At 45.4% G+C, this 23,929-nt stretch overlaps 4 protein-coding genes across 10 annotated transcripts; 3 read left to right on the forward strand and 1 right to left on the reverse strand.

The window, feature by feature from the left end:
- Positions 1-6: 6 nt before the first annotated feature.
- Positions 7-5,370, forward strand: mpp4b (MAGUK p55 scaffold protein 4b). The gene is made up of 21 exons (XM_028432710.1): positions 7-64; positions 141-262; positions 342-419; positions 493-576; positions 654-785; positions 2,648-2,729; positions 2,815-2,900; positions 2,995-3,069; positions 3,145-3,341; positions 3,429-3,487; positions 3,591-3,608; positions 3,685-3,726; positions 3,822-3,842; positions 3,969-3,983; positions 4,082-4,123; positions 4,198-4,371; positions 4,445-4,525; positions 4,610-4,703; positions 4,789-4,897; positions 4,971-5,105; positions 5,179-5,370. Exons 1-21 carry the CDS (start codon positions 7-9, stop codon positions 5,368-5,370), a joined length of 1,896 nt encoding a protein of 631 aa, XP_028288511.1.
- LOC114453027 (multidrug resistance-associated protein 4-like) lies at positions 5,294-23,891 on the reverse strand. 6 transcript variants are annotated; one of them, XR_003672406.1, is made up of 33 exons: positions 21,678-21,814; positions 21,248-21,540; positions 20,594-20,704; positions 20,151-20,271; positions 19,844-20,068; positions 19,680-19,769; positions 19,447-19,610; positions 19,249-19,374; positions 18,682-18,931; positions 18,380-18,487; positions 18,207-18,296; positions 17,936-18,127; positions 17,669-17,850; positions 17,491-17,587; positions 17,196-17,411; positions 16,971-17,108; positions 16,857-16,894; positions 16,561-16,646; positions 16,268-16,414; positions 16,098-16,177; positions 15,877-16,027; positions 15,677-15,796; positions 15,491-15,601; positions 15,311-15,411; positions 15,045-15,236; positions 14,813-14,968; positions 14,446-14,535; positions 14,204-14,376; positions 14,025-14,130; positions 13,805-13,939; positions 13,648-13,723; positions 13,485-13,573; positions 11,260-12,181 (listed from the first exon to the last, which is right to left on the reverse strand). XR_003672406.1 is itself a non-coding variant. In XM_028432657.1 (32 exons), the coding sequence occupies exons 2-31, from the start codon at positions 21,319-21,321 to the stop codon at positions 13,676-13,678; spliced, it is 3,918 nt and encodes a 1,305-aa protein (XP_028288458.1). In that variant the 5' UTR covers positions 21,322-21,540; positions 21,678-21,814; the 3' UTR covers positions 11,260-13,573; positions 13,648-13,675. The 6 variants fall into 6 exon arrangements, 3 of the variants coding, with proteins under 3 accessions (XP_028288458.1, XP_028288444.1, XP_028288471.1); XR_003672405.1 differs by lacking the exon at positions 11,260-12,181 and adding an exon at positions 5,294-5,366 and having other exon boundaries at positions 13,485-13,723; XR_003672404.1 differs by having other exon boundaries at positions 13,485-13,723.
- LOC114453080 (transmembrane protein 237B-like) lies at positions 6,079-9,559 on the forward strand. 2 transcript variants are annotated; one of them, XM_028432744.1, is made up of 14 exons: positions 6,079-6,267; positions 6,479-6,514; positions 7,344-7,375; positions 7,471-7,484; positions 7,565-7,639; positions 7,720-7,848; positions 7,930-8,023; positions 8,114-8,271; positions 8,340-8,472; positions 8,555-8,746; positions 8,830-8,903; positions 8,979-9,066; positions 9,150-9,271; positions 9,351-9,559. In XM_028432744.1, the coding sequence occupies exons 1-14, from the start codon at positions 6,247-6,249 to the stop codon at positions 9,413-9,415; spliced, it is 1,233 nt and encodes a 410-aa protein (XP_028288545.1). In that variant the 5' UTR covers positions 6,079-6,246; the 3' UTR covers positions 9,416-9,559. The 2 variants fall into 2 exon arrangements, with proteins under 2 accessions (XP_028288545.1, XP_028288537.1); XM_028432736.1 differs by having other exon boundaries at positions 8,830-9,066.
- Positions 9,663-13,072, forward strand: cyp20a1 (cytochrome P450, family 20, subfamily A, polypeptide 1). Its single transcript, XM_028432722.1, has 13 exons — positions 9,663-9,849; positions 10,282-10,331; positions 10,456-10,622; positions 10,698-10,843; positions 10,920-11,087; positions 11,176-11,254; positions 11,471-11,583; positions 11,659-11,713; positions 11,798-11,918; positions 12,036-12,147; positions 12,218-12,282; positions 12,444-12,533; positions 12,622-13,072. The coding sequence occupies exons 1-13, from the start codon at positions 9,778-9,780 to the stop codon at positions 12,773-12,775; spliced, it is 1,392 nt and encodes a 463-aa protein (XP_028288523.1). The 5' UTR covers positions 9,663-9,777; the 3' UTR covers positions 12,776-13,072.
- Positions 23,892-23,929: the final 38 nt, after the last annotated feature.

The following is a 23,929-nucleotide window of genomic DNA, read 5'->3' on the forward strand; positions in this document are numbered from 1 at the left end:
GAGACCATGAGGCAGGCGGTGGAGGCTCAGGTGTTAAACCCCTACTGTGAGCTCGGAGAACACGGTCAGTATGGAGGTTTTTAATCACCATGAATGCTTTGATGCGAGGCCTCATGCGTTGTTGTGTGTTGGTGCTGCAGGCCTGCGTCAGATCCTGTCTGATGTCATCGAGGAGGTGAGGCAGTCCGTCAGTCAGGACATCGATGGAGCCGAGATTCTGCACAGCCTTCTGAACGCAGCCTGGCTGCAGTCGCTGCTCAAGGTCAGATGACACACTGCTAAATTTCTTTCAACTTTTGGTCTAAAATTTCTGTTCTATGTTCAACTTCTGACTGTTTTAGGTGTACGAGTGTCTTCAAAGACACCTGAGAGGCTCTCCTGCTCCTGTTTTGGACTACGCTTCAGGCCTCTCTCTTCAGGTGTGTTACATCTCTGCTGCTCACACTCTTTATGTTGAAGCATTTCTTACATGTGCTGTTTGCGTGTGTGTAGCTGATGATAGACATCAGAGCGTTACCGGGCTGCTCCGAGGACGTCAAAGAGCTCTACCGCCTCCTTCAGCAGCCACACCTGCAGGTGAGCTGCACTCTTTCTTTGCTGCACTCCTGTTTCTATTTTGACCACCTTGCAAAACTTCTCTTTCTGCTTTTTAGGCTCTTCTCTCCGCTCACGATACGGTGGCCCAGAAGGACTATGACCCAGTGCTGCCACCAATGCCAGACGACCTACCAGATGACGAGGAGGCCACAAGGATCGTCTGCTTGGTCAAAAACAAACAACCTCTGGTGAGCCTCAGCCAAAAGTAAAAAATATGAATGAAGTCCAGAAATTAGACCCAGTTTCTGGTGATGCTGCAAAAATAAGGCTCTCTAAACATATGCATACATTTCAGGATGTAAGCTGCACCACAGAGGAGCCGATTATTAAGCAGCTGCAGACACAGGATGGGCTTCTGTCCAGCTGAGAGCAGATGTTTAAATCTATAATCTGTCATTTGTCTGATTGTTTGCTTGATGCTACATGTGAATGTATGAGCACCAGAAGAAGAACCGTCTGGACGCATGATGCTGATTTATTGTTCTTCCTTTTGAGTGACTCTGTGTTCTCACAGCTGTGTGATCGTCAAAAAATCGGACAGCCGTCACCTGCTGCATCCCCTCCCTGTGCAAAAGGTTCCAGAGTCCACAGTCACTGGGACACCCTGCGGTGCCTGACCCAGCAGAGGCTCCGCAGTAACAGAGCCTTCAGGATCCAGAGCCCGTCCACCGCAGAGATCCAGAATCTGGATGTGAAGTCTTGTTGCGAGGCCCGCAGGGAGAGCTACCCGCCTCGGGCGACGCCCAGATATAAGCCGATGAGTAGCTGTCAGGCGTGCTGCAGCAAGCCGATGAGCCCGTGCAGAGTTTGTTACACCAACCTGCTCTGGGAGCAGAGTTTGAACCGATCTGCGCCGTCTATCTACAGCTCTGTTTTGATTGGTAAGGAGAGACCTGGAGGTCCATTCCTCAGCTGCTCCTTTACTTTTCATCCTTCACCTCTCCATCATCCATCCTCCATCATCATCCATGCTTTTCTTGGATTAATAATGTCTGTTTTCTTGTTGGAGACAACATGGTTGAAGAGCTGAACTGTGGAGAGGAGGATGAAGCAGGAGAGGCTGCGGACACCCCGTCCCCGCTCCCCACATCCCGCCGGTGGACCATGTCTCCGCCATGCCTCACCGTGCCCTATTACTCCAACTCACATTACTACCTCCAGCCAGGCCTCCACCCCAGGCTTCGAGGCCAAAGTCCCCGCATCCACACAGCCCCACCCAGCCCTATGCGCCCCCACCGCATCCTGGAGGTGCCGCCCGTGGAGCTCGCCAAGCAGGAGAGTCTGGACGAGCTGAGGACGACGGTGCAGCTGGCGGCCAGCTCCATGGAGAACAGCACCAAAGACATCAAGCTCCTTGGCGAGAAGATGGCAGTCGCCACAGAGCGCATGGCTGAGACGGTGCAGGACAACTCGCAGGCTTTGCTCCTCCTCACAGAGGTGGTGGATCGGCTGCAGATGCTCCTCTCCACCACCAGGACCGAGGTTAGTCCCCAGAAATCTGTTGAGCTGGATGAGAAGAATCAAGGCCATCGTCCATCTTTGACGCACCAATCCAGATGTTCCTCCGCCTCCTCCAGCTCCCTTAGCACCTCCCAGGACACCCTCTCTATCTCTCAGGCCAACAGCTGTCTCTCCGTCTCCTGCCGTGGATCTCCTCGTTCCACCCTGAAATCAAAAAATGCTCTCTCACCGCCACAGAGGAGACACGGCCACGCTAATGTGGAGGCATCAAAGCATCATCTCACCAACGGCCTGCTGGATGAGTCCAAGGAGCCGAGCGGAGGTCGCTCCAACCAGCGCAAGAAGAAGAGGAAGAAGGCGACCTGAGCGTGGATCCTTTCATGCACAACCTGCACACACTCAGTGGTAGTTCACGGTAGTTACTTTAATCTCTTGGCTGCTTTTCTTCCATCATGGAGCTTCATGTCTGGACCTCCTTCATTTCACGTCCTATCATGGCTTCCTACAGGCGACTTCATCTGTGACTGACCCACACCTGCCTCCTCTCCACTTCACACTGTTGATATGTTTTCATGTTTTTCTGTTTCAGGGAGCAACCATAAAGAGAAATGAGATTACCGGGGAGATTTTTGTGGCTCGGGTGATTCATGGAGGGCTGGCAGATCGAAGTGGTGAGACATTGTTTTTCTAAAACTGCTGCAAACAGTGGCTGTGTCTCACTTTTTGTTTTTATTTCTATTCTGTGTGTGTGTGTAGGTCTGCTTCACGCAGGCGACAGGATCATAGAGGTGAACGGCTTTTCTGTGGATGGGATGGAGCCTGAGCAAGTTATCCAAGTGGTGGTAGGTTTTCATGTCCGTCATATGCAAACCAAACATTTTATTTGGTAAATGTTTGAATTTAATTAATCCCTGTTGTCCTTTTACATCCAATCAGCAAGCTCGGTCACAAGGCACCATCATGTTTAAGGTCGTCCCCATCACAGAGAGGCCAGTCCACAACCAGACGATGGTACGTCTGCCACTGCTGCTCATGTTTCTTTTTCTACTTCTGTGACATTAATGAAGCTGTGTGTTCACCTGTCAGCTGTACGTGCGCGCCATGGCCGACTACAGCCCACAGCAGGACCCGACCATCCCCTGCGCCGATGCCGGCATGAGCTTCAGAAAGGGCGACGTGCTGGAGATTGTGGACCAGACAGACGCCCTCTGGTGGCAAGCCAGAAAGCTGCCGAGCAGCATGGCCTGCGCCGGCCTCATCCCCTCCACCAACCTGCTCAAACGGTCAGACGCTCTCAGACAACACTGTAATGTGTGAATCTATGATTTTTAAACTGGATATATTTGTATTTACTGTGTCTTCTGTCACAGGAAGCAGAGGGAGTTCTGGTGGTCTCAGCCTTACCAGCCTCACGCCTGCATGCAGACCTGTGAGTCCACTCAGATTTTCTTTGACTCATTTCTTAAATGAAATTCTGTGTGCTGCGTCACAGACGAGCTTTCTTTGTGTTTTTGGCTGCACGCTTACTGAAGTGAGCACAGTAGAAGAAGGTAAGATTTCATTCAGACAGCAGCTTCATTCCTTTATTGATTTATATGTTTTATTACTTCCTGTTTTTCACCTCAGAGGAAGACCTGATAGCCATTGATGAGAAATGTGTGGAAGCAGGTAAAACTTAAACTTAATTACTTGAATGTTTTTCTAAACGCATGTTGTCTTTGTGCTAAATTTCTCTCTTCTGTTTGTGTTTTTCTTCCTGACAGATGAGGAGGCTTTTGAATCTGGTAGGTAAGTCTTTGTTGAGTTTTAGTGTCTGAATTTGCGGCATTGCGACGTCTCCTCTCCTTCATCTGAGACATTTGTTGTTGTTGTCTGTTTTCCTTCCTGCTGTCTGGCGGGGAAAATGTCAGAGGAGTTCAGAGAAGGTGAGACATCTTTTTAGTCTTTTTTATCTCCTTAAATAAATAAAAATTAAATAATTCACCCTCCACTGTTTCTCTCTTCTTCACTTATGTGCAACCAGAGGATGATGACTTCAGCACCAACATTGAAGGGGTATATTTAGGTAAATCAGCTGTTTGTGTAGCTGCTCTTTTCAGTTATTTTTGGTGTATATTTATTTGACTCTTTCTCCATCAGCGGGCTTCAGGCGCAGCATGCGTGTGTGTCGGCGGCGCTGTCACAGCACCACCCAGCCTTCCTGCCACACTCGCTGTCCCAGCAGCTGCTACAGCGCCCTGAACAGCCCATATGAGGAGGTGGTACGCTATCAGCGCCACCCGCAGGATGCTCACCGCCTCATCGCTCTCTTAGGTACATGAAACAGGACAAGAAATCTCGATTTATTTTATGAGACTTGAAAAGTTAAAAGTGAGCTGTGCTTCAGGTCCGTCTGGTGTGGGTGTGAACGAGCTTCGGAGGCGTTTGATTGAGATGAACCCAAACGTGTTCCAGGGAGCTGTTCCTCGTACGTGCAAGGAAAACAAAGATCCACTTTTCTTCTTTCTCTGCTCTGTGTGTTGAGATGATCTGATTTCTTTTCCTCCTCCAGACACTACCAGAGCTCCCAGAGGATATGAGGAGTCGGGCAGAGAATACTTCTTCACCAGCAGAGAAGTCTTTGACAACATGGTTTATAACAACAGGTGCACATGATGTCCAACTGATCAGTCTGATTTCAAAGCACACAATAGTGCCTGTGTGTTATTAAAGGTATATGATGTATACCAGGTTTCTGGAATATGGCGAGTACAAAGGGAATCTGTATGGCACCAGCATCGAGTCTGTGAAGGAAGTCCTGAACAGCAGGAAGAGCTGCATCATCGACATCGAGCCAAACGTGGGTCAGACTGTACAGAAACTGTTTGTCTGAAGTGGAAACATTTTTGTGATCAATGTTTTTCTCCATTTAGGCCATTATGGCAGTGAGGACCCATGAACTGAGAGCCTACATCATCTATGTAAAGCCTCCACCTCTGGAGCACCTCAGGGAGACCCGGCACGACTCCTACATCACTACCAGCTACTACGTCAACCGGCCATTCAAAGTATGCTCTCTGAGAATCATGGTTATCATTCAGAGGGTAAGACATTTAATCTAACTTACCTTTTCTCCACCAGGACGAGGACTTCCAGGAGATGGAGGAAGGAGCCAGGAAGATAGAGGCTCACTATTGGCAGTTCTTTGATCATGTGCTCATCAACAATGACCTGCAGGACTCCTGCGTCCAGCTGCTGACGGCTGTGAGAAAGGCGCAGGACGAGCCGCAGTGGGTTCCTGCCAGCTGGATACGACCCACCGCCGAGTCCTAACAGGAGAAGAAAAATGGCAGCAAACATTTTTAAGATACAAATCTCTTTTTTATTTGACCCATGCTGTGTGATAGAGGGGAGTAGGGCATGAAAATATGTAAGCAGTTCTATGCTTGTGGTGTGGTTAAGTTGAGCCCAAAAGAATCCACAAAACTCTCTTTGTTTCAGTGCAAAAAACAAAAAAAAACTAAAAATCTGTTTTAGTGCAAATTTGCACTTAAACAAACAGAAACAGGTCATTTTCTACTCCGCATGCAGCTTTAATTTGAACAAATGAGACTAATTTCCTGCCCTGCTCCCCAATCTCGACACAGACTTGCAGATAACGTTGTGATCTTTTTCCAATTGATGTTTACATATTAGAAAGTTTTTTCAATGTTATTTTCTTTGTGTTTTGCTATGATCTAAAAAAACAAAAAAACAAAGCTGTATTTGGCGTGATCTTGCAATGCAAAAATAACACTTTGTGTCCTTAAATCAATTCAATGTGATGCTTTTCAAAGTAAGATGAAACAAAAGTGCAACCAAAGCAACGACATTTCAATATTTGTACCCGTTTGTGACATTAATAAATTACCTCTCATAGGAACGGCCAGTTTCATTTATTCGGTCGTTTGCCCATCAGCGCTGTTGTGTATGTGTAAAGTTGTGTATTGTATTGTGTATGGGAGCTCTTATTTTGAAGGGACAGGAAGTGCGGTGTGCTTATGGTAAACACATCCGGGTTAAAGCTTTCTGATTTTCTACTGTAAACAAAGTAAAAAAATACGGTTTTCTTATTATTAAACGACTGTAGTCTTACAATTATAACCACCATATACAAACGGATAAACTGGAATAGTACGGAAAAGTACATTTGCAGGTCAAATTAGGAATATGGAGACGGGAGGCTCAAAGGTTGGTATTTACATGAATAACGGTCGTTGTTATGCTAGCTTAAATGTTATTTAGCTAAAAGAAACGATCAGATACTGTCAAAATCTTAATGTGTCGTTTAATTTAAATACAGTATTTTTGTGTAAACTCGCTTAGTTGTTGCCACACAGTTGATTTCATATGTGTTTTTTAAGAGTTTTCTAATGAACCGGTTTTCTGTGCTAATGTGTAGAAAAACAGGTCTAGGGAGCTTCCGCCTCTTCCACAGGTCAGTATATGAAGTTTACTATACTATATTATTTTTGTATTCTTACGTTTAAAGCCTGGATGATAGTTGAGCCATTTTCCAAATTAAAATACCAAATATTTGCTGAATCCAGCTTAAGTGTAGGGACTTTTTCATGTCATGTTTTGTGGCTTTTGTACAAATTCAGACCTGATGTGACAAAAAAAATAGCTGTTGTATAGAAACAAAATGTGATGACAGCAACATTGATCCATTTAAACAGTGGCCAATTAAAACAGTAAAGAGTCAAAACGGCCTGAGAAGTTGTCTAAATGTTTGCAGCCAAAGCAAGGTGCTATTCTTAGAGAGATTAAACCAGATCCCACAGACGCTCCTCCTTGATACTTCCACTCAGAAAAATACTCGCTTCGCGGGTTTGAGAAAGGGCCTGAGTCGTCTGACCTCTGCCATGAGTAATCCTCATCCTGGCAGATGCATAGACACAGATTTAGCTGGGGATTTATCTGTCAGGATGTCATGTGTCGCTTCTCTTCACTTATACTTCATTGTTGGGTGAAATGGCCAGAAAGATGATGGTAAGGATTTTATTCCACAGCTTTGTTAATTTTCACTTTTCTGCATTCAAAACATCAAACATGTTGTTATGTAAGTGTTCACAGCTTAGTGTTTATCCTGTTTTGTAAGAGCAGGTGATTTTTACTCTGTGTTTGCCTGTTTTGTTTGAATTTAAAGCCTTGTCTTTGTTTCCTGATACATAGCAGAGATAACCTGTTAATGTGTTGACGCTATTTGATCATGTTTTGATGTGTGATCTGTCATACAACTTGTCACTTTCTCTGTGTCTGTTTAGCGAGGGCAGCGAACACTTCCCACAATGTCAAGGTAGGACAAAGTTTAAATGTCTTATTGTCTCTGTGATATAATCATATAGTCCAACTAACTACTTTTGTCTTCCTGTGTTTCATGGACATTTAAAGTCAAGACACAACAGGTAGGTCCAGGTTTTAAAGAAAGTTTTGCTCTTCATTTTGGGACTTAAGCTCCTCATTTGACTTCTTTTATCATCTTCAGTGGAAGATTTTCCAGCATCAAAACAGAAGAAGAAGAGGGTGAGGAAGGAGAACAATGGAGTTGATGATACAGATGGTATAAACCAAAAACATCCTCATGTCTAACTCTTGGATTTATATGATGAGTTGTCTCACTGACCTGTTTGTCCACAACAGATCAGGGGATGGAGATGGGAGGCCTTGGCAGCCACAGGGTATCCGAGGTTGAAGACCATCTAACACTTGAAGCCACGACAGATGCGCCTCCTCAGAGGAGGAGGAGGAAAAAGAAAACTCCCACCATAGGTGAAAACAGAGACTGATGTAAATGATGAAAACTAAATAAAGTATGAGATGCATACATTAATATTTGTTTCTGGATTCCAGATCTTGAAGACGATCAAGCCGACCTGGTGAATGGAGATGCAGCAGATCAGGCCACAGATGGAGAGGAACTGGTCAGAAAACCCAAAAAGAAAAAGTAATTTTAATTCCAACTTCTATTCCATGTAATTTGCAGGTAACAGTTGACAGTGGGATACATCACATGGCGTACATTCCTCTCTTTTAGGAAGCCAAAAGTCACTGAGTCGCAGCTTCCTGATGAGTTGGACGTAGAAGAGGATGACATCGTCACCGACGCTCCTCCTCCTATCCCCCAGCATGCCCTGTTCTCGGCCCCGCAGGGTCAGAGCCAGCCGGTCGGGAAGGTCTTTGTAGAGAGGAACAGTGAGTATCAAAAAGTAAGAAGAAGCGGCCTGTTTAATGGCAGAGTGTGACTGTGTGTTGTCATACAGAGCGATTCCAGGCTGCAGAGCGCTCAGACTGGAGGAAGACCAGTGACCAGATGGATAACATGGCTGACTTCCAGCTGGTGCAGCCGCTTTGGACCACCAGAGACGTTTCTATCAGAGTGCACGAAGGCTTCAGGTAAAGAAAAACAACCTGTGTACAAACACGGACACGGACACAAGTCTTTGACCGCCGTCTAACTGTCTTCTCTGTGTGTCAGGGTGTTTGGGCTGTACTGTCATGGCTTCCTGGCAGGCTATGCTGTGTGGAATGTGGTGGTGGTGTATATGCTCGCGGGGCAGCACCTTACTGCTCTGTCCAACTTGCTGGAGCAGTACCACAGCCTAGCGTACCCCTCCCAGTCTCTACTCTACATGCTGCTGGCCATCAGCACAGTGGCCGCCTTCGACAGGTAAAGATTCTCCCTATGAGGACAGAAACAGACACAGTTCCTGCGTGCTCCTCTGTTTTCTGACTCTTTTCTCCTGTCTTCAGATTGAATTTGGCCAAAGGCACCATGGCTCTGCGGGACTTCATCACATTGGATCCGGTGGCACTCGCCTCTTTCTGTGAGTCTACACAGATGATTCAGCATCACAGTGGGTGCTTGGCTTCTGCTGACACTCTGTTTTTTTTCTCCTCAGTGTATTTCTCAGCACTGGTCCTCTCTCTGAGCCAACAGATGACCAGTGATCGAATCAACCTCTACTCATCCTTTAATTCAACACTATGGTGAGCTCAGAAGAATCACTGACGTTCTAATAACATAATATTATTTAGATCTAATTCCTGAGTCCCTTCTGTTTCTGCTCCAGGCCTCCAGGGTCGGAACACCAAATTCTCCACCCGTGGGTGACAGTCAACTTGGTGGTGGCTCTGCTTGTAGGTCTGGCTTGGATTTTTATTGCCACCAGACCTGAGGCCGACTACACTGAGGGTGAGAGCGAGGGTACTTTGCTTTAAAAGAATATTTGCCCTAAAACATGTGATTTACAGGTCTTGTCCTTCCTTTTCAGGTTATCTGATGGCCATGGAGATCGAGCCTCTGAAGCCTGAGGACAAATCAGAAATAACCGCCTGAGAGAATTAATCCACTGCACAACTTTGTTGATGTTATTTTGCACCAATTTTTGCATTGTACTATATTTGGGTTGTGAATATATCATAGATTATTTTTATAATTTTGAAACGCGTTCGTGTCTTTTCAAATAAAGTGTTTAAATAACTCTGTATCAAATATCACTCAATTAAATCTCTATCGGCGCTCATCGATTCCTCCTGGGTTCGACCACTTTCCTCTGTCCTGCAGGCTGTGTAGTTGAGCGCAGAGCGACATTCTCAGCGCTGCAGTTTGTGTTGACGTGGTAACAGCGACTTCGGTGGAAACATCCAGACATCCATGAATAAAAGTTAGCAGAGTGGAGCTTTAAAAAGCCGTCAGTCATGTTGGACTTTGCCATCTTTGCTGTGACGTTTGTCATCATTTTGGTCGGCGCTGTTCTCTATTTGTACCCAGTGAGTCACTGCAAGTTTGAAGTTAGCTAGCTACATTAGCAGAAAGGCCAGAGTCCCTTCACGAAACAGTTTGTTTAAGGTTTCCTTCTCATACACAAGCTGGAACTTCTCATTTTGCACATTTTAAATAAAAATACTGCATCTCTTACGTGTTGGTTAAATTTCGGCTGTTATTTAAGACATCCAACAGGAACCTAATTCACGCAAATTGAACGTGAAGAAGTCTGTCATCACTTATCCGAAATAGAAAATAAGTTTACATTTTCAAATTTAATGCTTCTAAATATATTACTGCTTCGCGATTTTATTAAAAATAATTGATCTAGTAGCTTCAAAATGTGACGTACAATGTGTGTGGTTGCCACTAAGAAGTAACAATCACTCCTTTCTGATGACATTTATCACCAAGTTGAACTTCTAATCATGTTGTAGTCCTCCAGGAGGGCCTCTGGCATCCCAGGTCTCAACCCCACAGATGAGAAGTAAGTTGGCATGTTTGCTGTTTGCTTCCACTTGGTCTCTTAAATTTTATTCAGTAAGAAACAAAGTCCAGATAGGATCAGTCGTGCAGAATAGATGGGTGTTGTCTGTTTTTGGCTCCCTCAGGGATGGAAACCTGCAGGACATCGTAAACAGAGGCAGCCTGCATGAATTCCTCGTCAGTCTGCATCAGGACTTTGGCTCTGTGGCATCATTCTGGTTTGGGGCTCGCCCAGTGGTCAGCCTGGGCTCTGTGAAGCAGCTGCAGCAACACATCAACCCCAACCACACCAGTAAGTCAGTCCACATCTGATTTCACAACTTTCAGGAGTCAGATTGTTGTCCAATCTATTAATCTGTCCTCTTAGCGGACTCCTTTGAGACGATGCTAAAGTCGTTGCTAAGTTACCAGTCAGGGACGGGAGGTGGGGCCAGTGAGACAGTAATAAGAAAGAAGATGTACGAGAGTGCCATCAACAACACGCTGAAGAACAACTTCCCTTTCATGCTGAAGGTTTGCACCACTCATTTAAATGTGGCATATTTACTCCTGTGAAGCACCCACATGTGACACTTTTGTTGTTTTCCAGCTGGTGGATGAGTTGGTGGCGAAGTGGAGGTCGTTCCCAGAGGATCAGCACACCCCACTATGTGCTCACCTGCTGGGTCTGGCTATGAAGACTGTCACCCAGCTGGCTCTGGGCGAGCGATTTAAAGATGATGCAGAGGTCATTTTTTTCCGCAAGAACCATGACGCGGTGAGTATGCTGAAAACATGACCTGATATTCAAGAGATAACATTGTTTGGGTTGTTTTTTGTTTTCTAACGCTCACTCACGTCTGTAGATCTGGTCAGAAATTGGGAAGGGCTACTTAGATGGCTCCCTGGAGAAAAGCTCCAGCAGGAAAGGACACTATGAAAAGGGTGAGTGGGTTCTTGGGTTTATTTCACTCTGACGTGTGAGACATCAGAAACAGGACGGAGAGTTTGCAGACAGCAAGAGGCAAATTCACTTCTACAGCTTTAATCAGCAAACAGCTTCTCAATCAACATTGATTTATGTCAAAGACAACTGTTTCTGGGTTGATGCTTTGTTTTTAATCTGGGGATTCATGACTGATTTTCCTGCTCTCTGGCCAGCTTTGTCAGAGATGGAGTCGGTGCTGCTGTCAATAGCAAAGGAGCGAAGAGCTCAGAGGAAGCAGGCAGTGTTTGTGGACACTCTACTTCAGTCCAACCTAACGGACAGACAGGTGAGAATGACCGGGGTCCTCGGTATTCCTTCAAATTTAAAGACACTTTACAGACAATAACATGATTGTTTTCAGATTATGGAGGACTGCATGGTGTTCACTCTGGCAGGAAGCGTCATCACTGCTAACTGTAAGTACAGCTTATGGTGATGATGTCATTTTTTGCTGCCTCTATTTCTGCATATATCTTGCATCTTTTTTATGTTTTTTGTAGTGTGTATCTGGGCGCTTTACTTCCTGTCCAGCTCGGAGGACATCCAGGACAAGTTGTACCAGGAGCTTGAGGATGTTGTGGGCTCTGATCCAATTTCCTTGGACAAGATTCCTCAGCTCAGGTGAGATCTTTACATCTGATCAAGCACATGTGAAAGCTCAATGCAAACATCTGTTTTCTAAGACAGTACAGCTACGTTCAGTAACCTTTATTGTTACACGTCTCTGTCATGGGACAGATACTGCCAACAGGTCCTCAATGAGACAGTGAGAACTGCAAAGCTGACCCCTGTCGCTGCTCGGCTTCAGGAAGTGGAGGGCAAAGTCGATCAGCACGTCATCCCCAAAGAGGTGTCAGGTTTCCTGCTGTCTGTGGCTCTCTGCACTGCAGGGGCAGATAGTAACGTCTGTTTTATTCCAGACACTGGTGATCTACGCATTGGGAGTGGTGCTGCAAGATGCTGACACCTGGAGCACACCATACAGGTTCACTTACACTTCACAATACTACATTTCAAAATGGCTGACAGTTCAAACCCTGACAAATTTTATTAGCCATGCTAGCAGCTAGCAAGCTTCCACCATTTGTGTCCAGACTAACACCATCTAGTGTCTGATTTGCGGTTCATCTCTGCAACATCCTTCAGGTTTGATCCAGATCGCTTTGAGGACGAGTCCGCCAGGAAGAGCTTCTGCCTGCTCGGTTTCTCAGGGAATCAGACGTGTCCAGAGCTCAGGTGAAGTCTTCAGCTACATCTGAAGCTTTACTGAAGCTGTAAACGAATCACATTTTTAACATTTTTAATCGGCCTCATTCCTTCTCAGGTTTGCCTACACCGTTGCGTCTGTCCTGCTCAGCACAGTGGTGCGGCAGCTGAAGCTTCACCGGCTGAAGGGACACGTGGCGGAGGTCCGATCTGAGCTGGTTTCCACGCCAAAGGATGAAACCTGGATCACAGTCAGCAGAAGAAGCAGCTAGAACTAGTCTGCATTTCAACTTTTCCCGTCTGTACTGCCACCGCTACACCAGCATAGTGTATTTTTCTCAAAAGCCTTAAACACATCGTTAACTTGTCAAATTTGCACTTGTTGAAAGACTTTCTTCCGCTCACAGCCTGTGAGGCCTAAAAATGGTTCAATATTTTTCAGAACAAACTGTCTTCAGTCGAAGATGCCAGTGACAAGAGGTCTTTTTGGATATTAAACTGAGGCACAGTGCATTCAGATGTTTCATTCCTGTTTTTTAAAGACAAACTCTATTAAATATGTGTGCATATTTGGTGCTTCTGTTTTTAACGTTGATGAAGATTCTCAGTCAGACATCCAGGTCATTTTCATTCAAGAGCTTGAAGCAGGGCAACTGGATTTGTAGATGTTTCGCTGCTTACTCTGATCCTCAGTGGGTAAAACTCAAGACTCTGGCTCATGACTGGTTTATGAGTCTAGGACTGTTTGGTGGGTAACGCCCCCTGTTTTCATGAGACAGGTGTGAATTGGGGTGAAAATCCTGTCATCAATGTACGGTATGAGGGAGACAGTTGATGTCTGAGGCCACACAACAAGGTTTTTCCACCATCATAAAGATCAGTTGATTCCTCTTTCAAGCCATCTTCTCCCTGTCTAAAATGTACTTTATTGTCCACACAGATGTGTCCTTTAGGTGTAGATGTAGTGCTGAGTGAGCTGACCTGAGGAGCTGGCTCTCCTGTGCTGTGCCATGTGCTATGGAGAGTTTGTTTTGGTCTCCAATGTACAGGTGGGAGCATTCCTCATTGCACTGGAATGCGTACACAATATAATGTCTGAGTGTCTTTTATATCAAGACGCCTGACCTCAGGTGCTCAGACTTACATCTGGAGTCTGTCACGGCAGCAGACACTCACAGTGCTGCTCTGCTGGCCTCAGGCTGCTCTGGCAGCCGTGCTGCCTGTGAAATAAAGAACAAAATGTTTGTGTTCAATCAACAAAACATAACACCACATTCCAGTACACATATCTTCCAGCCCACCTGTCTGGCTGACTCCAGCAGTGCTGCTGCCTCAGCCTGACCCATCTGTTGCACCATCTTGTAGAAGGCACCATCTTTATTCTGCAGCAGGGTGAAGGGTCGGTCTAACTCCTTGATGGTGCCGCTGTCCAGAACCTGAAGACCAGGTGTAAATCGTCTTCATTAGATATACCGTGTATAAAATTAATGATGCTACACTGAGACACAGGAGAGGGCTCACCAGGATGCGGTCGCTGTCTATGATGGTATTGAGGCGGTGAGCGATGGTGAGCACGGTGCACTCTCTGAACTTGTCCCGTATGGTTTTCTGGATCAGTTCGTCTGTCCTGCAGCAACACGTCATGCTCAGCTAAGAAAGGTCTTTTCCCTCTTCACTAGTCCTTTAAATTTGTGCAGTACCTGGGGTCCACGTTGGCTGTGGCCTCGTCGATGATAAGGATGCGGTTCTTCCTCAGGATAGCTCTGGCCAGACACACCAGCTGCCTCTGACCCACGCTGAAGTTTGATCCAGACTCTGCCAGAACTGTGTCCAGCTTCGCATGGAGCTCCTCAATTACAGATTTCAGCTGCACCTGCAGGAACATGGAGGCTCAGAGAAGCCCACAGAAGTGTGATCTCAGGTGTAATGAGTGGATACTTACCTCTTCCAGAGCTTTCCACAGGTCTTCATCGGTGTGCTGGTTGAAAGGGTCCAGGTTCTTCCTCACAGTGTCAGTGAAGAGCACGGGGTCCTGTGGAGTCAGACAGAGACCTGGTTAGACAGCCAAGATGTACAGCACTGCACAGGAGGGGCAGAAAAGCATGCATGCTCGGCTTTGCAAATCATAAGACAGTGTCTCAGAACCAGACGGACACTAGGAGATGTGGTTTTTGGGTCATCTATTGTAAGAGAGACTGCTAAAAGTTTTTATTGTGTTTTTTATGAGGAGCTCGGTGCTGAAGAGGGAGTGACTGTTCAAGTACACTGGCCACAGAACATCTATGTTTCAGTCGTCAGTTCATGTGTACCTGAGGAATGATGGACATCTTCTGGCGCAGATCATGGAGGCCGATCTCAGAGGTCACAACGCCATCGATGGTGATCTTTCCCTGAGGTTCTACCAGGCGGAACAAAGCGGAAATCAAAGAGCTTTTCCCTGCGCCTGTCCTCCCCACAATACCGACCTGATGCACAGGAGAGACAGAAAAAAATGTCTGACTGCTCCTAACACTGTGTGAGCAGGTTTGGCCCATGTGTCACCTTCTCCTTGGGTTGGAAGGTGGTGCTGATGCCTTTAAGGACCAGTGGGCCATCTGTGCTGTAGGATAAGTTCACTTGGTCAAAGGTCACCATTCCTCGGCTCGGCCAGCCGGGGGGAGGTCGTGTCTCGGTTTCCCAGGGTGCTTCACTTTTTAGCTCTGTGTACTCCACCACCCTCTCCACTGAAGTCATCTAAAAAAACCCACACGAGGTTTGTTCAGTTTGCCTTTTCTAACAAACCAACATGTTCATAGCTCTGTCCTCACCATGTTCTCAATTCCTGCACTTTGTCTCACTGTCCACTGGAAGTTTCCAATCAGCGTCACAGCGTATGTCAGCACCAGGCCCACCTCCCCGGCCTCCAGCCCTGACACACACACACAATGACATTACAAGCTGTCAGTGTGTCCCACTCTTCTATCACCAGAACACACATTGTTCCTCACCATCTCTGAGTAAGATGCAGCCGAATGTGATGAAGGTGATAAATATGGAGCAAATGCTGTCAAGGTTAAGCGCTAACCAGCGAGATGTTATCAGGAACAAAAACCAGGCCTCTGAAAGAGCAGAAGAACAATAAAAATGATTTATTTACATTCATGAATAAATAAAAACACAAATTAACATCATACCAGAGTGCAGGTCCTGATGAGCATCAAAGGCTTTCTTTGATTGCTCCTCAGCTCTGAAGACTCGGATTGTCCACAGACCCTGAAGAGACGAGGACAGGTGGGAGAAGACTGGACTCCGAGCTGCAGGAAAAAGGAGTAAATAAACCTGTCAATTAACTGAGTGTAAATCATTTTTAAAAGCACACATACATGTGACATACTTGTTGACTCGAGGCGTTTGACATCACGTGAAGTTCTGAGGTAGAACTGCCTTAAGTACAGAAAGATCAGCAGCAGAGGAACCACAGGAATGAGGACGAGAGGGATGACTGAGGCTGCCACGGCAACAACACCTACATTCTGCAGAGATAACTGAAAAAACAAAGATCAAAAGTCAATGTAAGCCAAAAGCATGTACAGAAATGCAGCAGTGACCCCTCACCTGACAGAAGTCCACAAAGGTGATGGGGAGCATGGAGTCCATCTGATTGATGTCTTTGGAAAATCTGTTGAGAATCCTTCCTACATTAAAGAAGAAGGGAGCTCATTTAAAACAAACCCTCTGCACTGATCAGGTATGATACAGAAATGCAGAAGAAATCCGGCGTTCACCTATGGGGTTGACATCAAAGAAGCGGGCAGGCGTGCGGAGGACGGCGCTGAACATGTTATTGTGCAGAGTCTGAGCTGATCTCACCAGCCCATGAAATATCACTAAACTCCGGGCATAACCGGAGATCACAGCAGCTGCAGTGAGACCTGATAGTAAATAACAGGAGGATGTTATCACATCCGATGTTTTCTGTTTGTTTTTACAGCAGGAAATTCAACACATATCCCCTCTGAGTCCTCACACCGGACATTAAACATGACAGAAGCAGAGCGCTGCAGGAATGGAGGCTTACCTGAGTAAATGCTGAGGTAAAATGTGAGGTTATACTCTTGATCTGTGTGATTTGTGCATGTGCTGTTAGAAGACTCCTCTCTCGACCTGTTGACAGAACAAACACGTCAAAAAAATTAAATGCATCGTATGTGACAAACATTATTACTGCCAAAAATAAACATTAAACACATCTTGTGAAAAGGTTCGGCACTACTTTTGTAACCATGCATGACTCCCTTGTGACCAGCAGTCACATGACAAAAATTCAGTGGGTGTGACAGGGTTTAGAAATGTCAACATAAATCAGGCACTCACCAGTACACCAGCCACCAGTCCTGCAGGATATATGTGACCTGTAGAGATAGGGTTCATCTGAGTGAGAAGCTTCAGGCATCAGTGTGACTGAGAGGGCTGAGAGCTGTGGCATACCTCTGCTGTGATACTGAGCAGGATAATGACCATTAAAGCCAAGGCGTTACAGCCTGCTAAGAAGTACTTCAGATAGATGTGGCTGCCCACGTTTCCTTCAGCCCGAGTCTCCTCCGCCATAGTCCGGTCCGGTTCTGCCTGCAAAACAGGTCAAAGTCAGAGTCAAACCCGCAGTAACTCCTGCTGTAAGGTTTAAACAGAGTCTTTGTATTTAAATATACCTACAGGCAGCTGGTCAGTGTTGTTCTCTGGTGGCAGGAGGCTGCTTTGAGAACAATGTGAGCTGCGAGAGTGAACTGTCCTCTGGCTATGTAGGGACTGCTTCTCCGGGTCAGCTGTTCGAGACGAGCGTTCATGCTCTTCGTCACTCCTTAGCAGGGACACCACATCCAGGCCGGAGCGTTGCAGCTCATTGTAGGTTCCCTGAGCCATGATGTGACCCTGAAAACCACACAGATAAATATGGAACACATACATACGTTTTGGTAAAGGACGTCTATGCTTCTGAAATGACACTGACATCCCTCAGGACCACAATCTGGTCTGCTGCCCTCAGATGTTGCAGCTGGTGTGTGACCAGGATGCGACACTTGTTCCTCAGCAGGTCACAGATGCACCTGACACAGGAAGAGAACTGAATCTTTGAACTGTTTGTTGACAGCTCACAGTATGGAGGACAGACTGGAGAATTAGCTCACTGTTCAAAAAGATGTTTCCCTACTTCCGCGTCCACGGCACTCAAAGGGTCGTCCAAGAGGTAGACGTCTGCGTCCTGATACACAGCCCTGGCCAGGTTAACCCGGGCTTTCTGTCCCCCGCTGAGTGTGGCCCCTCTGTCTCCGATCAGCGTCAGATCTCCATCTGGGAGCAGCTCCAAGTCCTGCACAACAAAATCACAAAGCTTTACTCAAACCTACCAAAATAAAAGCGATAATATATCTGCAGATAAACCTTTTGTGTCTCACCCTCTTCAGAGCGCAGGCTTTGAGGACCTTCTCATATTTCTTGGGATGGAAGTCCCTCCCGAACAGGATGTTGCTCCGGATGGTTCCGGGAAACACCCAGGGCTGCTGGGATGCGTAGGTAAGCCGACCTTTGACCTTAAGCGTCCCCACCTCGTTAGGCAGCTCTCCAAGGATGGCGCTCAGCAGGGATGACTGAAGGGATGTTACACACGTAAGCTGAAGAAGGTACTATAAAAAAAAAATAATCAGGTGTACAGAGACATGTGCTGACCTTTCCAGCCCCCACTGGTCCTACGACTGCCATGAGCTGGTGTGACTTTGCAGTGACGGAGACCTTCTGCAGAGACGGAGCGTCCACACTCTGACAGGAAAAGTAAAAAAACATGCACAAATGATTCTACACGGCTTACTGTGAAACCTCCGTTTAACTTTAAAGAAACTCACCTTATCCCAATAGCAGGTCAGTTTTTCAATCTCAACAGAGTTCTCCTCCTCCTGCTCCAGAGGCAGACCAAAGTTCTTTCTCTTCACCTCATCCAGCAGCAGGAAATTCTAGAAGGAGGTTAATGGACACATGGTTTAACCCAGATACTCTGCAGCCGTTAAATTTTAACTATTATCATGTCTTTTCCTGGAAGACTTCCTGAAGAGCAGGGGGGGGGGGGGTTATTTTAAAGCCTCGATGTCAAAGTGCTTGAGTCCTGTCTGTGCTTATGTAATTTACGTGAAAGGTTTTATCACTTTACCTTAATTCTGCTAACACTGACGGTGGTCTCTGACAACTTCTCGATGGCCAGAGGAAAGAACAGGGTGACGTTGAGCTTGATGCTGCCGTAGAGGGACACAGTGATGAAGATACGGCTGGCAGTGATGCTGTTGCCAAGGAGGGCGTAGACAGTGAATGTAACAAAGACAATGATCTTGTTGCTGGCGAAGAAGGAGGCTATGTTGAGTCCTCGTAGGTAGGAGCTCTTCAGGATCTGACAGATCTCTTTTCTGGGAACACCGGACAACAAAGCACATGTTAGGGTTAACTTCAACATCACAAGAAAATGATACACTGTCAGCTGTGTGTGTGTGTGCGCGCAAACATTCAGTTAGAGCCTCAGTGTGTCCATGGATAAGTGTTGAAGTTTTACCCCACCCTACATCTGTCACTGATTATTATGCTCTCCCACTCTGAACTGGCTTAAAGGTTGGCTGTAAAAGGTTTCATCAAAAGAAATGACTGATCAAAGAGAGTAATGAAAGAGCCTGTTTGGTCTGTTCACCCTGCTCTGGTACAGGAGTGTAAAGTGCAGGACCATTCTTACCTTCTGATTTCAGTGACCAGAGCTGAGAATGGTTTCTCCCAGGCGTACATCTTAATTATCCTGATGCCGGACACCACTTCATTCATGATGCGGATCCTGCTGTCAGTCAGGACCACCGTTTTGCTCCTGAAAAAACAAAGACTTCATCATTTGTTGCTCCTGTTGTAAGTATTCCATGTTTTAGTTCAGATATCTGACCTGAAGATGCCAAAGAGTTTTCCAAACAAGGTCTGCACGGGCAACATGAGGGCAATGACCGCCATGCCTGCAAGACACGAGGGTCCGATCTCGTACCAGAGGAGAACAATGATCACCAGTGCTTGCAGAGGTCCCATCCACAGGTAGTGCAGGTTGACTGTGATCTACAGACAGATTTCATTGATGAAGTAGAAACAAAAAGCTTTTATGATCTTAAAATCTGTGTGCTTTACCTCGTCAAAATTATTGACGTCATTTGAGAGCAGGTTCACTATTTGTCCGGTGGTTGTTCGCCCCATTGATTCGTTGCTGAGACCCAAAGCCTGATGGGAAAAAAATAACCTGAAAATTTCGTTTTTAAAAGTGCAAAAATCTCCACTAAAAATCCTTCACTGACCTTCCTGTAGATCATGTGACACATGGCCACTCTGATCTTCATGCCCATTGTTTGGACGTTGTAGTAGTAAAAGTGTTGGAGGATGGTGAGGCCGAAGGTGGAGACGGACATCAAAGCGGCGTAGCCACACACCATGTAAAGGCTGGTGCGGTCATTTGGGTTATAACTCTCAAAGTACAGGATGATTTGTCCCAGGAGAAGCGGCTGGAGGATTTTGATGACCTCCTTTAGGACATACACAGTGATTCAATCAACAGAACAGCCTGAGAGAATCATGCATGACTTCCTTATAACTTTGAGAACATACCAGAAACAACACAAACAGCCCAGCCGTGGCATATGATCTGCCGTAACACCTAATAAGAGCTCTGGAGAGTTTTGGCTTCTGCAGTTCTTTTGTGGCCCTCCTGACTTCATGGTCCCAAAATCTGCAGGGACACACAGCAGCTTAATTCAGCCCTGGAATAAATCCAGTGTAAATGCACAGCACCATTAAAGCTCAGTCCACGGTGTGAGGGGGACTTCCTGACAGCTACAGTCAGTACTTTCATTAACAAATGTACTCTTCAGATATTAAAGCTGTTTCCAGAGTCAGCTGCTGGGTTCAGGTGTGAAGTATCCAGAACATCGTGACACATCACAGCAAAGAGGACACACAAGAATCAATCATCAGTCAAAAATAAAACATTAACTTGATGAACCTGATGTGCATCATTCCTGCGGGATGTGTGAGTCAGTGTGGTGGAGTACCTCTGCAGCTCCTCTCCCAGCGTTTTGGAGCGATACTCCGGGAGGATGCTGTACATGTCGCTCTCCTCCAGTCTCCGCTTCTGACCAAGATGCAGCAAGGGGGTTAACCAGCTGAAACCACACATCATACAAGACAGAATATGATCCTCTGGGCACTGTTCCCTTTTATAACTTGTACATACATGTCTTGTTCATGCAGGTCTGGCATTGAATACATGTGAAAAAAAGACGGACTGCTTGGGCTGTTGTGCCTGCATGTCTGTTGTATTATGTGTTCATTGTGGTTTCTTTTTTCCCCCTGAGGTGCACACATAACAGCTGCACGCAGAGAATCAACTTTAAGGACTTTCCAAAGAATAAAGTAATGTAATGTTTTAAAGTTGTATGTTGCAAAATGTTATTCAAGTGGTGAGAATGTGCATGTTACACATTTACTAAACAAAGATCAATTAAAAAGTTAGAATAAACATTTTTACAGAAAGAAAAGTAGGTGAGTGCAACCTGGGGTCAAAGTTTACATTTTATTTTTTTGAATGAATCGACAGAAGCAGGTGCTGTTCAGGGGGTGAATGTAATATTAGAATAAACACTATTCTGCGGTGCTGCCCCCACTTTCTGTCTGGTGACCCCCATTCACTGCCGGTCAACACTTACCAGAGAAACAGCCGGGAAACACAGCTGGCCGTAGCCAGAGGGTTGAGCTTGCCGCCTGCCTCTTGGATATCCATGCCCACAACGGCATCAGCTCAGCGCGCACTTATGTACCAACTGTCCACGCACACAGACGACCCGAGAACTCTGACACGCAAAAATTCACTGCGTGTGTAGTTGGGTTACATCACGTAAAGCGGAGACTCGGTTGTTTACTTCTGGCGCCGCGCTGTCTTCCAGGTGAAGTCGGACACAAAAGAAAAAACACGCCGAACTGCACCTTAAATAAGAGCGACCTGTGGAATGTATTATTTTATTTAAAAATGCGGAAGTCTGTGTTAGAAACCCGGAAACGTGACATCACATTAAGTTTTTTTTTTTACCTTGAAGTTCTTATCATTATTTAATATTAAAAATAAATGATGTCACTAACCTCCTTCCACGCTTCATTACATTTCTGATTCCTCCACGGTATTCGTAAATCTCATAGAATGCTTTAACGCTACAGATTACGAGCTGCACTTGAACGCAGCACTCCAGTAGTTTACTTTTCCACGCCTTCAGTTGAAAGTGGTTATGACACAGACACGTATACACGTGATAACGCATGCATTTTATTTTACACGCCTCTTTTGTAAGTTGTTTGTTGAAACAAACTTCACGGGTGGCAGCAAGTTCAAAGGTCAATTGGTTTCCACTCAAAGGTCACTGTCTGGCTGATAAAGAAGCAAACACACGTAAACCAGGGCCTCCAAAAAGGACCTCAGCCTTCTACTGATACAAAAAAGCATGAACCTTTTGTTTCAGGGTGCTGTAATCCCATCAGTGCATAAAAAAGGTGCTACACAAAGCATAAATTATGCAGTCATTAAAAGTTCTCCATACAATTCCTGGACTTTGACACATGTTGGGGACATAAAAATCTTCTGGATCCTTTCGTTCATCTTCCCCGGTAAAGAAGCAAATTCTGAGTCACACAAACAGAGGCCTCTGTGGTTGCCTGGCCTCACAGCCAGAGAACAATATGCCATTCTTGTAAACACCTTTTATCCTATCTTGAGATCCCATAAAATCATGTCCTTCCCTAACTCTGCACCAATAGGGTCAGCTCAACTGATATTTAGTTTACCTTATTTGGTAATGGTTAAACCTTAGAGTCAGGAGAAAACAGAGAGGAAATAGCAGGGGGTCCCCTTTTGTCAGTCGTAAACCTAAGTTGAAGATAAGTTCTCCAGGAGAATGATCACTGTACCATACGAGCGACTTTATGACGCCCCATAAAAGCTTACACATCTTCCCCCATGTAAGTTCACTTTAAGTCCTAACATCTCATAAGCTCTGGAGAGATCAGCAGATCTGGAGGTGACCAGGAAAACAAACTCACAGGAAGGGTGGGTCGTAAAATGGGGTCATGGAGGTGAACACATTCTTTCAATCAAGATCTGGATTTACAACCTTAGCTTGATATCAACCAGAGCTTTCTCCAAAGAGCAGACAACAGCTAACAGAGGAAATGAATTACAAAAGTCTATGAGAAGTAGGGAAATTACACACTTCTCAATACATTCAGTATACCTGTCTTCCTTTGATCTTCTGTAAAACTTACTTAACACATAAGTACTTATAAAACACATTACAGTAATATGCATAAAGTAATGAAAACTTCATGTTAGGGACACACTTCTAAATATGTGGACCCACACCACATAACAACATCATACAAAATAAAATCTTTCACCTAACACACCCGAATAAGTAAACTGAGATTTTTACCCAATCTCGAGCCAAGAGTCCAAAGTCTGCTGATCCTGCTGCTAGCGGCTGGAGGATTTTGATGACCTCCTTTAGGACATACACAGTGATTCAATCAACAGAACAGCCTGAGAGAATCATGCATGACTTCCTTATAACTTTGAGAACATACCAGAAACAACACAAACAGCCCAGCCGCGGCATAAGAAAACTCATAAGGAGGCAACAAACACATTTCCAACAGGGAGGAGAAGATTCATTCTAGAACTAAACTTATACTAGAAGTGCACACATGATACCAGCAGAGGGAGCTATGGCTCCATTTATTAGAATGTAGCTGTTAAATTACTCATGAGGCTGATCAAAGTATGATTTAATCTCTTTTATTTCTAGTCCCTGTGGTGTTACAGCATGGTCCCAAGGGAGTTCAACTCAACTTCCTATTTTCTCTTAGTGCAGAATTGATCATGTGTCACATTATTTTATTAGTGTAAATGCTTCATTTAGAGAAAAAATGGAGACATATATTTATATATATATATATATATATATATATTAATAAAATTCTGCCTCTCCTTTCCAAAGAATAAAGTAATGTAATGTTTTAAAGTATGTTGCAAAATGTTATTCAAGTGGTGAGAATGTCACACATTTACTAAACAAAGATAAATTACAAAGTTAGAATAAACATTAATACAGAAAGAAAAGTAGGTGAGTGCAACATGGGGTCAAGGTTTAATTTTTAACTTTTTCCCACGTGTTTGACGTTTACCTGGAGACACTGTGGAGACCTTTGATGTGTTTCTACCGGCATCCATCTGCGCATCAGTGGTTGCTGCTGCATCCCGGGCCCCAGCTGTTACCGTGTCACATCTTGTTTACACCAGGGGCCAACACTACGTTTGACCTAGTTGCTGAAAAGCCCAAGAGGCA

Source organism: Parambassis ranga, chromosome 2 (genome assembly GCF_900634625.1).
Source record: "Parambassis ranga chromosome 2, fParRan2.1, whole genome shotgun sequence".
Taxonomy (NCBI): Eukaryota; Metazoa; Chordata; class Actinopteri; family Ambassidae; genus Parambassis; species Parambassis ranga.